The sequence below is a fragment of the Cynoglossus semilaevis genome, chromosome 11 (genome assembly GCF_000523025.1).
Source record: "Cynoglossus semilaevis isolate Cse_v1.0 chromosome 11, Cse_v1.0, whole genome shotgun sequence".
In the NCBI taxonomy this organism is placed as follows: domain Eukaryota; kingdom Metazoa; phylum Chordata; class Actinopteri; order Pleuronectiformes; family Cynoglossidae; genus Cynoglossus; species Cynoglossus semilaevis.
In genome coordinates, this window is record NC_024317.1 from 8,032,837 (window position 1) to 8,044,644 (window position 11,808).

General features: G+C 41.6%; 1 protein-coding gene across 10 annotated transcripts in view; it reads left to right on the forward strand.

Moving 5' to 3' along the window:
* The window catches only part of magi1b (membrane associated guanylate kinase, WW and PDZ domain containing 1b), a 107,151-nt gene that overhangs the window by 77,077 nt on the left and 18,266 nt on the right, over positions 1–11,808 (forward strand). For 6 of the 10 annotated variants that reach the window (XM_025060285.1, XM_017036645.2, XM_008320355.3 and 3 more), the window contains 3 exons: positions 5,277–5,308; positions 5,829–5,873; positions 9,689–9,935. In XM_025060285.1, the coding sequence (XP_024916053.1) occupies positions 5,277–5,308; positions 5,829–5,873; positions 9,689–9,935 (324 nt within the window). The remainder of the gene's footprint in view (positions 1–5,276; positions 5,309–5,828; positions 5,874–9,688; positions 9,936–11,808) is intronic. The other 4 variants (XM_017036640.2, XM_017036639.2, XM_017036644.2 and 1 more) reach the window with 4 other exon arrangements.

The following is an 11,808-nucleotide window of genomic DNA, read 5'->3' on the forward strand; positions in this document are numbered from 1 at the left end:
GCAGCCCTGAAAAGCAATAACAGGGGGGCAGCCAGCCCACAAGTTCACCGCTACGAAATGTATAGGAACCGTTTTTTGGACCGGTTGCAGAATTGTACTTTTTACATGGAAGGGCGTGGACATGGGAATGACACACACTGTGTATCCAATAGTTCCATTGTCCGTCCACTAACACACACATCCTCACATATCATCACAACACCCAGCATGTCTTCATGAAGTTATTATCTTCACTGTAGGGGGTTGTGAAGAAAATTCTTCAAATATTTTGATTGTTATATGACTTCAGTGAGTAATTAATATTTATCTGGAGATTTGCAGGGACAGACAGATGTCCAACGACTATTTCCTGTTTAGAGCTGCTTAGTCCAAAATTCTACAATATGCCACGTTTTAATCTGCAAATTGATTTGTTTGGCCAATGACGGTTTGGGCTTGTTGCCCATGATTCACCTGGAGTCATAAAAATTGACCTGCCCCCATCTTACTAGCTCTCCCCCTCCCTCCCTCCCTCCCCCCTCTCTCCTTCTGCATTACAAATGCGCTGTCCTCACACCACCATTGCCACTGGGGCAATAGAGCCGTAAATCTTCGCTGTTGCACCATCTGTTGTTTCCATGACGATGCTCTGCTGATGATCTGCAGAAGGGTCTCCTGTGGGGGAACATGATTGTATGTGGGAGGAGGGGATTTCACCCGTGTTGGTATTTAAACGTCAGTAAAAGATGCAAAAGTAGAAAAAGAATCTGTCCATGAATGGGATTTTGAAAAGTTTCGAACCTCCTCCTATAATAGATGTAATGTAATGTTACAGATTTAAATGTTCTCCCTGAGGAAAAAGGAAGTAATACAGCATTTGGTCAGACTGAAGATAAAAATAACTGTAGCTCTTATGGCTTGAAAATTACCTACACACACTTTTTTATTTCTGCTGTCCCCTTGTCACCATCTTTCACATCTCATTACACACACACACACACACACACACACAGTTAGAAGCTGAACTGAGCTGTCATGTCCTGTCCACTGATGTACACCGCTGGTTCCTGCCGCTCTCTTCTTCACCGTACAGAATAGAACTGTTTTCCAGGACAACAGTTGCTTGGAGACCGTCTGTCAATTCACCCCATGGTCACCAGGCACCGTCACTACAGTGACAGATGGACTTGCCTGTTGGAAGCCGTCACTCCTGGCGGAGATTTACTGGAACAGAAACACACATACACAACAGGAACCGGGGACAGACAACATCATCTGCGTGCTAATAGTTTCTGTTTAGTGACTGCTGTGCTGCCAGTTTGGTGCAACACGTCCTGCCTGTAGAGGGAGCCTGTAGTTCACAGCCGAGGGCAAGTCACACCGTAATGGCGTGGATTTGATGCCCCGGACTTTTGCGCAGTGCAAATATGTTCTGGAGTATTTTTGGATCGTCTCTAAAGCAGTTTTATCAAACATTATAAAATCTTTTGACAGACTCCCAGCTCCAATTGTTACTTATTTTTCCTGTAGTTTGTATTTCAGCTCCAATTACTTATTGGAGCTGAGACTTAAAGTTACTTATTTTTCCTGTAGTTTGTATTTGTGCGTATGTGAGTTCATCTGCCGAGCTCCAAATAACCTCATTTTTCTTACACCAATTCTGAGTTAATGATGCCCCCAAACTGCCACTCCGTAGTGTATGTACTAACAGGCTAGCTGGTTGCTGAGAAGCCAAGCTGAACACTTTGGGTTTTTAAAAACTGTAGGCAATCAATCAATCTCCACTCCTTTTTTACAGCTTTATACAAATGTTGTTTTGTTTTGGTTACATCACTCCAAAGGATTATATTCACTGTTAATGAGTCAGATATAGTTGTTTGTCATATATAAATATATCTAACTATATATGTATGTGTATGTGCATACGTAATTCTCAAAATACTGTGTCCATGCACTGCACCTAGTCTCTCTGATCCAGTACAGATCTGGAAACGTTGGACATTGTGGTGTAGAAACAGCCCCAGCTCTGTGAGAAGGAAGTTCCTCTTTATTTTTCTCCAGGAGTTCAGCTCATATTACATATATTTTTATATTGTGAAATGACACACATACAGCCCAGTGGAATTGACATTTTATAAAAAGATATAAAATTAGTTTTAAAAATGTAAATATGCAGAAATATAAAAAAAAGCGTGCTACTTCATTTTCTTCCCCCATTTTCTCCCAGCCCTTCTATCTTCTGCTCCACCTCTCGCCGTTTCATTCCAAGGACATATATCTAATTTACACAAGTGATAGTGTGTACTCCCAAATTTATGACACCATTTATATCATAAATCAACTCAGAATTGGTGTCCATTCCCCCTCTCTGTTTAAATGTAAACGCTCGGCTGCAGCCTCTCCTGAATTATGTGACGTGGTTGTCATGAATCACTGAGAAAACCCAGATATTGTCCTGCCAAGCTGGAAACTGTGGCGTCTTCACTGCTCATCAGTCAGAAGGATTTACATCCACTGTTAATGTGTCACATATATTTAGTTATTAGTAAATACATATATAAATAAATTCAAAAACCAGATCAGCCGTGTGTCCAAAATTCACCAAAAGCTCAGTAAAAAGTGACAGGTTGGCAATTTAATTTTTTTTTAAGTAAGTAGAAAAAAATTGGATCATTCCGAATGAAAACAGCTCGAGACACAAAGACCAGAAATTCAGCTCTCAACACTGAGACATAATGACAGGCAGCGACATCTGACGTGTAGGTTAAAATCCGACATGTTGTGATTTAAACGATCGCTGCACACATCTGAATGAATCATTCTTATCGATTGACAAAGATTTGGCGAGGAGAGGAGGCGAGACGCCGTGGATGAGGAAAGATGAAAAAAAAGCGGCAGACACGCCACAGTTGAAGCTGTCAGTAGTGAATAAACCCAGATGTCTGAGAGATTAAAAAAAGATGTGTGTGCGTGTGTGTGCGTGTCTCAAATCTTGCTGAAACTGAACCGTTACAGTGCTCTTTTGTCTCGGAACTGATGTTTTCCTACTGTCTCACTCTGGCTGATTACGTATGTGATGGAATTAATATAATATATTTATTTATTGATTTATTGAAACAATTTAATTGTTTAGCTCTTAAGGCTTATTTTCTTGACTTAGTACTTTATGTACTTTTTTTTGTACTTTTTGTACGCCGGTGAGTCTCCTTTTATGGTTGCCTCCACCATCGCCTCAACAAAAATCTTGACAAATTACATTTCAAATGTATTGAACTAACGCAAAGTAATGTAATTTTTCATAATGAATCATAATCAATAAGATAAAATAACACAAACTTGAAAGAGAGAAAATACGTGCGGTTGTACCTCACAAACAAACAGGAGAGGTTTTTCTCCCGTTTGTCACGCTGTGTTTCTCACCAGTTGTGTTTTACACAAACACACAAATGTACCCAGACATGTATTCCTACACCTTTTTGTTTCAGGTTTAGTAAATGCTAGCCATACATGTAAATGACTAGTGAACAGATAATTGCACTACATTTTGACCCGTGCACTCACTAATTTCTTATAATTGTAAATTCACTCGTCTTTTTAATTGAGGGGTGGGTCCAAAAAATGTAGACCCATAGAATTGTTTTCTTCAAGTTTCATCCAACTCCTCTTCTCTGAACAGTGGTTGTTGCCACAATTGTAGACTGTAAATAAGTTCTGGGCAGAGATGGCTCCATCCAGTATTCTAACTGGACTGGAAGTTAACTGGTTCAGATAGAAGTCTTTGAAGAAAAGGGTTGATTACATCAGCAACATTTTCCTGAAATGTCATTGGTCTTTAGAATTACTTTTGCAACTTTTTTTAAAGCGTCTTTGCGCCGTCAATCTCACATTGGCCAATCATATCCATCCCCTTACTTTACAATGAAGTACTTTCGAATGAATTCTCTAAATGTAAATGTAACTGAAAAAAAACCTGAACTCAGCACTGAAGTGCAGTCAGAAAAGGTTGCATAATATTATAAATTATGTGTGAATGCTCGCTGTGTGTTACACACACACACACATATAAACCAGGTTACTTCTAAAACTAAAAATAGCATGTGATGTTTTCAGGGGTCTCACTGTGGGTATGTAACTGAAAAAAAACCTGAACTCAGCACTGAAGTGCAGTCAGAAAAGGTTGCATAATATTATAAATTATGTGTGAATGCTCGCTGTGTGTTACACACACACACACATATAAACCAGGTTACTTCTAAAACTAAAAATAGCATGTGATGTTTTCAGGGGTCTCACTGTGGGTCATGAATAGTTCTCTCCGTTCCTTATATACGGTCAATAGTCACATACCAGCCGCCAACTTCAGTTTCTGTCTGAACATGCGCATGTGTGCTAAAGTTCCATGGGTGTTTACCGCTGTGTGTGGGTGGGAAGGAAACTGAGATGGAGAGGGATAGAGCAGAACAAGGGAGGGAGGCAGGGAAGCTGATGATGCTGAGAGTAGAGAGGGGAGGGAGGGCAGTGTGCAATAGAGAGGGAGAGAGGGAGAGGGAGGGAGCGAGGGAGGGAGTAGCAAAAAAGAAAAAGACGGCAGAAGAGGGAGAGACAAGGAGGACACGCGAAGCTGCCTGTAGATGCTGGAGGCTTGGAGGGCGAAGCGCAGCACTCAGCGGACACAGGAAGATGGTCTCAGTAAGGGGGGAACTGACGGTTGCCTATAATTTAATGTTCAGTATCTTGGACTCCTTCTCCATGGGTAATGCAACGGCCAGGAATTCCAGAGGCACAGCTTGCTTTTTCTCCTCTTCCCTGATTTATTCTCTGGATTAGTTGCTCCTCCGGGATAGCTGTCCTTTCTTCTTCCTTACTTCTCACTTTTGCTGCCTCTCTCAAAAACACACATACACACACGCTCTGACCCGCTGACATGCGTGCACAGCCGCACACCGTCCGGTAGCCAGGTGTAAAGGCACGAGTGTTGGGTGAGCCCTCGGGGCTGGCCCCACTCTCCTGCTGCACCAGTCAAAGTGAGGTCTGGCCGCGGCAGTGATGCAGATAGATCGCACTGACTGCCTGCCTGCCAGTCCTCCACCCCTCCTCCCTTCCTCCCTCCTCAAAAAGCAGCTGTGGATGTATGAGCAAAGAGAAGCAAATCAGGGAGACTAGGGAGAAGGAGACGAGGGCTAGATGACCTGAGCTTGTTGTCACATTGTTTTCTTGGAGTCTTCCCTGTTTGTTATGTTTCTTTTGCTCAACGTGGAATACACTGTTAACATTTTTTCTTCTGTCCGGTTTCACAGGAGTGGCACCTACAAAGAAGAGCCCCAAACTGGTAAGTAGTTATTTTATTTGTTCAATGTTTCATCTTTTGTCTCTTGTGCCACTTTTTTCACCTTTACTACATGTGGAGAAAGGCTAAATCCATTTGTCTCCTCCTCCTCCTCCTCCTCCTCCTCCTGCCTCTGCTTCACCTCCATCTCACTGCTGTAAGGTGTAACTTGTGCTGATGTTGTGGGTCTGTCCACTTTGTAGAGATATTATGATGCTCTGTGGGTGTGCGGGGGTGGGTCCCTGTAGCCTTCACACTGTTCTCCCCTCTTCTCTCTCCTCCTCTTTCTCCTTCATCATTGCCTTTCTAACAGAGGCTGGGACAAGGGGAGGCTTTGATGCACCGCGTAAGCTGGGTCGCTAACGCGCTGCTAATCAAATTGTGCTGGGCTGCTTAAGCTGGTTGCTTTGAAGTGTAACACAGGATCACAGCTGAGAGACGGTCCTGTGGCTGTCAGTTCTGACGTATTGATTGACAGCCTTCCACTGAACATGTGTGTGTTTTTGTCAATTTTGTTTTTCAGGGTCATTTTGCGTTGGCCCCTCCGTACGGAGATTACACTAGGAGGGTATGTGATGTGGTGTAGATGTGGTGGTAGTTTGGGATAATGAAGTCTAGAGCTGTTAGTGCTTTGAAGACAGTACTGGTGATTGTGTGACATTTTTATATAACACACTACAACAGATGGTGATGGGTGTTTTAAGGTTGTTTTTCTCAAGTAACAAAGCAGAGTAAAGGTAACAGCATGACATTAACTCTGGTTATCTTCTATAGACGCAACCACACACATGATAACACTGTAGGCAAACAGTTCTTTCTGAAATACAGTTACAACAGTAGCAAAATCTTCCTGCTTCAGAAGGCAGGATGCTGACGGTTCACCTGGTTTGTATCTTCTACCATGTTGTTTCCCAAAGACTGGGTCACGACCCTCAGGTTTGTCGTAAGAGGTTTTTTTTTTTTGGGTCGTCTCACATCACGTTTCCCAGGAGTTTACAAATTATGTCTTTTGACGGGTCACGAAGGTTTGTGACTTACTGGTCCCCAGAAAAAAAAAGTTTGGGAAACTCTGCTCCACCGTTTCTCCTCACTCACACAATAACTAATGATTCCAGAGAGAGACTTTAATGGATGTGGACGTTCACATGCACAGCGAAGGGACAGATACATGAACTGTATAAGCTTGTATGAGTATAAGTAAGTATGGGTTTGTTAAATGTCCTAAAAGGACTGAAATTGTCCTTTTTATGGTCAATCATTTTAAACATGTACATTTATGTTGTCACCTTAAAAAACCTATGGGAATATATTTAGCCTTGCTTTCATGGCTCAAACCATTTCAATACATTTTTGCACTCTTTTTATTTAATTATTATTATTTCAACAGCTTTTGCTAGACTTGGGATAAATGTATCATTAATAGCAAATGTTAGCAGAATGTACTAAAAAACGGTCAAAAAGTTTGCACAACGATTTATGAAATTACATTTTTATTTGATATCTCTGCCAAAATAAATACAATGATAAATACTATCCTTGAATCATGCAAAAATGTTAAACCTAATAACTAACAATGTAGACATTAAATGTAAAAGACTGGACAAAAAAATCCTATCATGATGAATAAATATCTTGGGTACAGGTGCTGCCTCCTGCACCATCTCCAGGGTTTAGTTCAGTTCACTCTAAAAGCAGCTCAGGTTGTGGTACAGAGAAGTTGAGGTCAGGCCTGAGAGTGAAAAAAAAAAAAAAAAACAGGACACAGCTGAGTCTCAGAGAAGCAACAAGGATTAGTTTTCGTCAGTCTTGCCCCTCCCTTTTTCTTTTCTCCCCTCTGCCCCCACCCTCCTGCCCTTCTCCTGTTCTTTTTTCTTCTTAAGTTATTGGAGCCGATGTTGAAACCAATGAGTCTCGGAGCGGAGAGGGAGAACACAGTGACGGCAGAAGGTTAAAACTAATAACAACCATCAGGAGCAAGAGATTTGTTTTCATTTGGAGGAGAAAGAAGAGTTTGAGCGGCGTGTGCATCAGGCTAAGAGAAAAAAACAGGAACATAACAACACCTCATTGGTCAATAGGTTGGAAGCGTCACTCGTGTGATGGATGTAAATCAGTTTAAATATCACTGTGTGGTCACCGGGAGGTGAAAGTCTTGAGGTCTGAGCATCAGCGAGAACGGCCACCGTTTGCGACTAATTGTGCTGATCCATTGATTCTTTTTTTAAAGTAACTCCACAACGCAGTGAGTTTACACTTGGCACTTGCTAACAGAGAACAGGATTCCAGCTGGAGCACTGACTTAATATTTGCGAAGCACGAAGCCTCTTATCTTTTATGTCAAGCAGATGCGATGAATAAAAACATGAATTGCAGAGGTGTAGGAGGTTGATTCAGTGAGTAATGAGCCTGAATTTATTGACGACACCGGCTGAACTTCCAAGGCCACGCACACGGAGACGACATACCTCAGCCTCAGCAAATTCATCCTCCATTTATTGTCTGCCTCATCTCAACAGACGTCCGGCATGGGTCAGGGATAGCATTTCTTTTTTATTCACTGACAACCTCCGCCCAGGACTGGGGATTGTTATGTTCTTTACCCTGCTTAAACACAGCTCCTCACAAATCCTTGAGCGGTTCCTTAAGTGCCCAAGTTATCAGGCAGCCACTGACCATTTTTATGAAGGGTTTTACATTTCTGGCCTCAGTGGAGAAATCCCTTCACTTCATTTGGAACCCCATATGTGCTTCACACTTCATGAACATCCCCACATACTCAGTAGGGGATGCAGTTTCTTGTTCATACATTGCAAGATCTCTAACATAGGGGATAGGAAATGTACCCTGGTAAGTTCAACCTGAGTTTTATTTCTTCCGGAATTCAATAACTTAATCGTGAGACACATGTGAGAGGGGTTTTTTTTTTTGCCGTTGTTTGCTTAACAAATGACCCCTAAACAAACAAATGGGAGCACATTTTGGAGTGTACTTTAATCTTCTGTTCTTGAATAGCATGGAGCATATTTTATGCTATTGACTTTGTTTAATCATGAAATAAGACCTTTTGACAGTAATGGTTGGTATGGTATTGTAAACCTGAGGATGGCAGCTTTTCATGGGCATTTCCAGAGCATTCGTCATGAAGAACTGACTGTTTTAGCTCTTATGCTCACCTTTATTAAATCTTTCTCCAGAGATTTCAGATAGGACCGCTCCCATTTCTTGAGAATCCTCAGGGACTTTGTATAAAAACAATTCATGGTGCACTTTTTTAGCTTGTGCGTCATGTTCTAGCTGACAGAGAAACTTCATGGCGAAAATGCCGTTTTACTGGAGTATGTCCATATTTTACTCCAGTAAAACAGTTTGAAAATGTTTCTCAAGTTCTACTGATTTGGAAAATATTGGAAAGAGAATAGACAGAAAAAATCTATACAGACTGATTCCTAAAAAAAGGTTGAGTGACGCCTGAGCCTCAGCTTACTTAAAAACAGTGTTCTGTTTTCTCCCAGGATTTCCCGACACTTGAATCTCTTTCAAGAATTGCAGTTTTATAGTGATATAGGAAGAAGAGCAGCCCCGGCTAATCATCAGGCAGCAGTCGTTCTTTTCCTATTGAATTCCCGTGGTATTCTTCTCAGCACCGGCATCTGTCTCCCTTGAGCATTTCCTTTGAGCATTTTAACCAATACATTGTTGTGGAAACTGAAACCTCGATGTCTCCTGCCAATGAGTCTTGTAGCAGTTCGTTCAAAGTAAATCATTTTCCGTCCATTTGGCTTTCGTTTTTCTGCCATGTCAAGGCAGCGTCACCAGAGATCTTTAAACGTGTTACAATCTGTGCTGTAATTTGCTTTTTCCAGAAACATTCAAACATTTGTTTTACTACCTTCGTGAATCTTTTTTGGTCGTCTCATATTTCTCAAATTATTTGCCACTTACAGGCATTTAACGTGCTCTAATGAGCCCAGTGATGTACGTATCAGTGTTACTTGGGGAGCTGGAACCTTGATTAACATGGAAATGTAATATTTCTTACAGGAGTCTGTTCAGGTGGATAAACTATTTTAAACTGCAGTAATTCAAAGAGGAGCATCCACTTATTAGTAAAATTAGTTTTCCCATTGTTCTTTAGTGAGTCGTTTATTGAAAGCTGAATTTGCCATAAGAACTAAACATTTTTGGTGCAATCATGACAACAGTAAAAAAAAAAGTGTTTTATTTATTTTAATCTGGAGAAGCATTAAACTGTAGCCCTAAATCCAACATTGTTCTTCTTTTTCTCTCTTTAATCCTGTCCTTTATTCTAGAATAAACTCATCTCTGATTCAGCTTTGACGACAAAACAATATCTGAACAATAAACTTTCTACTTCCTGTGCAGCAGTTATCACGGAAGGACAGTCAGAACAGCTCCCAGCACAGTGTTTCCAGCCACCGGAGTAACCACACAGACTCACCTGTGCACCAGTCTCTGGCGCCCCCTCTCAGTGAAAACGCCACCCCCCCAGCACCCTCTCAGCCACTGCCTGGCCTGCCAACGCAGGACTCGCCAGGGGACGGAACCATCCAGAGAAAACCGGATCCTTTTAAGATTTGGGCTCAGTCCAGGAGCATGTATGAAAGTAGGCGTAAGTATTTATATTTTGGTGGCGGTTGGAAGAGGGCTGCATGGGGCTGCTGACGTGGTGCTTTCTTTACAATATGGGGTGTTAAATGTTCTAACACTTGTGTATGTAAGTAACAGGTTTATATATTTTTTATTAACAATGGAAAAAGCAACTTGTTCTTGTGTGGTTTGGTTTCTGGAGATGGTGTTGTATCAGTTTACTGCTCACAGTTCCACTGTTGTTCAACTGCGATGCTGTGGAGATTGAAATGTTCAGTGTTTGTGGAAACTGCTAACAGTCGACTTTAGTGGTTGGCAAAGTTCCTGTAATTAAACCCACCTGAATTATTACAGACTTAACAGCATAATCGAATGAACAAAACTGAGCAGTGCAACATTCATAAAATGAAGGTCGACTGCAGGACTGTTGTCTTAGCTGTAGCTGTACAGACCAGCTGCATTGATACTTAATTACCAGCACCAGCAGCAATAAATCAAAATCAAATTATCCATCTCAATTTATTTTCTCTAATTTTGGTCATTACTGAGAATAAATAAGTATAGCTTCAAAAAGAATTTGTATGTTTTGTCAAGTGTTAACCAATATATGGTCCAAGGCAGACTGATGGCTTCGATACCTGTAGGATAGAACAAGACTGGTGAAGAGGTGGAAGAAGACAAACCAATGTTTCTGGGTTTTGTTAATTGCCTGAGCCTGGAGTGTAGCTGTGCAGCTGACCCTTCCATTCTCACAGTTAGCCCCTGACTCTTCCCCTTTACCACTACTGCAGCTCCAACAGTTATGTTAGAGCCATGATGAGAGTGGAAGAGAGAGCCGAGCACCACAGGGATTTAAAATGTAGGAACAGATTTTAGGCAGACTCCTTATACCTTCTGCAGACCTGTCAGCGCTTGGTGGCTGAAGTGGCCTTGGCAGCAGCCTGAAGTGGAGGAAAAGGAAGTCTCCCCGGTGTTTGCTCTAAGGTGCATATTTTTGCCCAAACAATGCATGTCAGCAGTGAAGTGGCACAGCAGATACACAGCTTCGCCCACAATTAAGTTGACACTGTGATGTATGAGGAAGGTTGCTCGCTGCAGGTTTCAATTCATTACATTCTACAGTATCTGCACCGTCGTAGGGTAAGATTTTTGGCCTTTTTCAAAAAAGTCTTAACTCTCCAGCAGGAGCAGAGCTGGAGCTGCAAACAGTTTCGAGGCTTATTTTTATTTACCAGTCAACTGTGGAAATACACCTACTGTCCCCCGTCCCTAATAATTTGCATTAATGCAAAAATATACACATAGTTACAGCAAACAGTGAGTTCACACTTGCTAATTTTACTCCTCCCCTCCCCCACTCCAGTTGATATCCAGAGGCATCGTCTGTTTCACGAAGTGCAGTCTTTGTTTCACAGTGAAGCTGCTGCACCTTTCTGGAGATGAGCGCGCGCACACACACACACACACACACACATTCTCTTGTAGATCGTAGTCAACGGCCTCAGTTCTATTCTGCTCAATAATGGATCAGCACTCTCAGTACATATAATCAGCCCTGGTGAGACAGGAGTTCCATCATATATTCGTCAAGACTGGAAATACATTAGCATTCACATATGAGGCAACAGTGTAGCTCTGTTAAATATTCTCCACTAAGTATGTGATGTATTTGCTGGTGCTGTTTCTGACAGCAGTTCGAATCAGAGCATTTCTTAAAATAGAACTGATAAATAAATGTATCCGATTTTTCATAGCAGCCTGTCTGCCCTTTCGTCTGCACTCTTTTCCCAGAATAGACCTTTTTTAATCTATTTGAAAATCGTCTGATAAGACGATCGTTTTGTTCTTTTTCCAGAACTTCTCAGCAGGTTGCTTTTTCTTAGTAACAAAGCTGA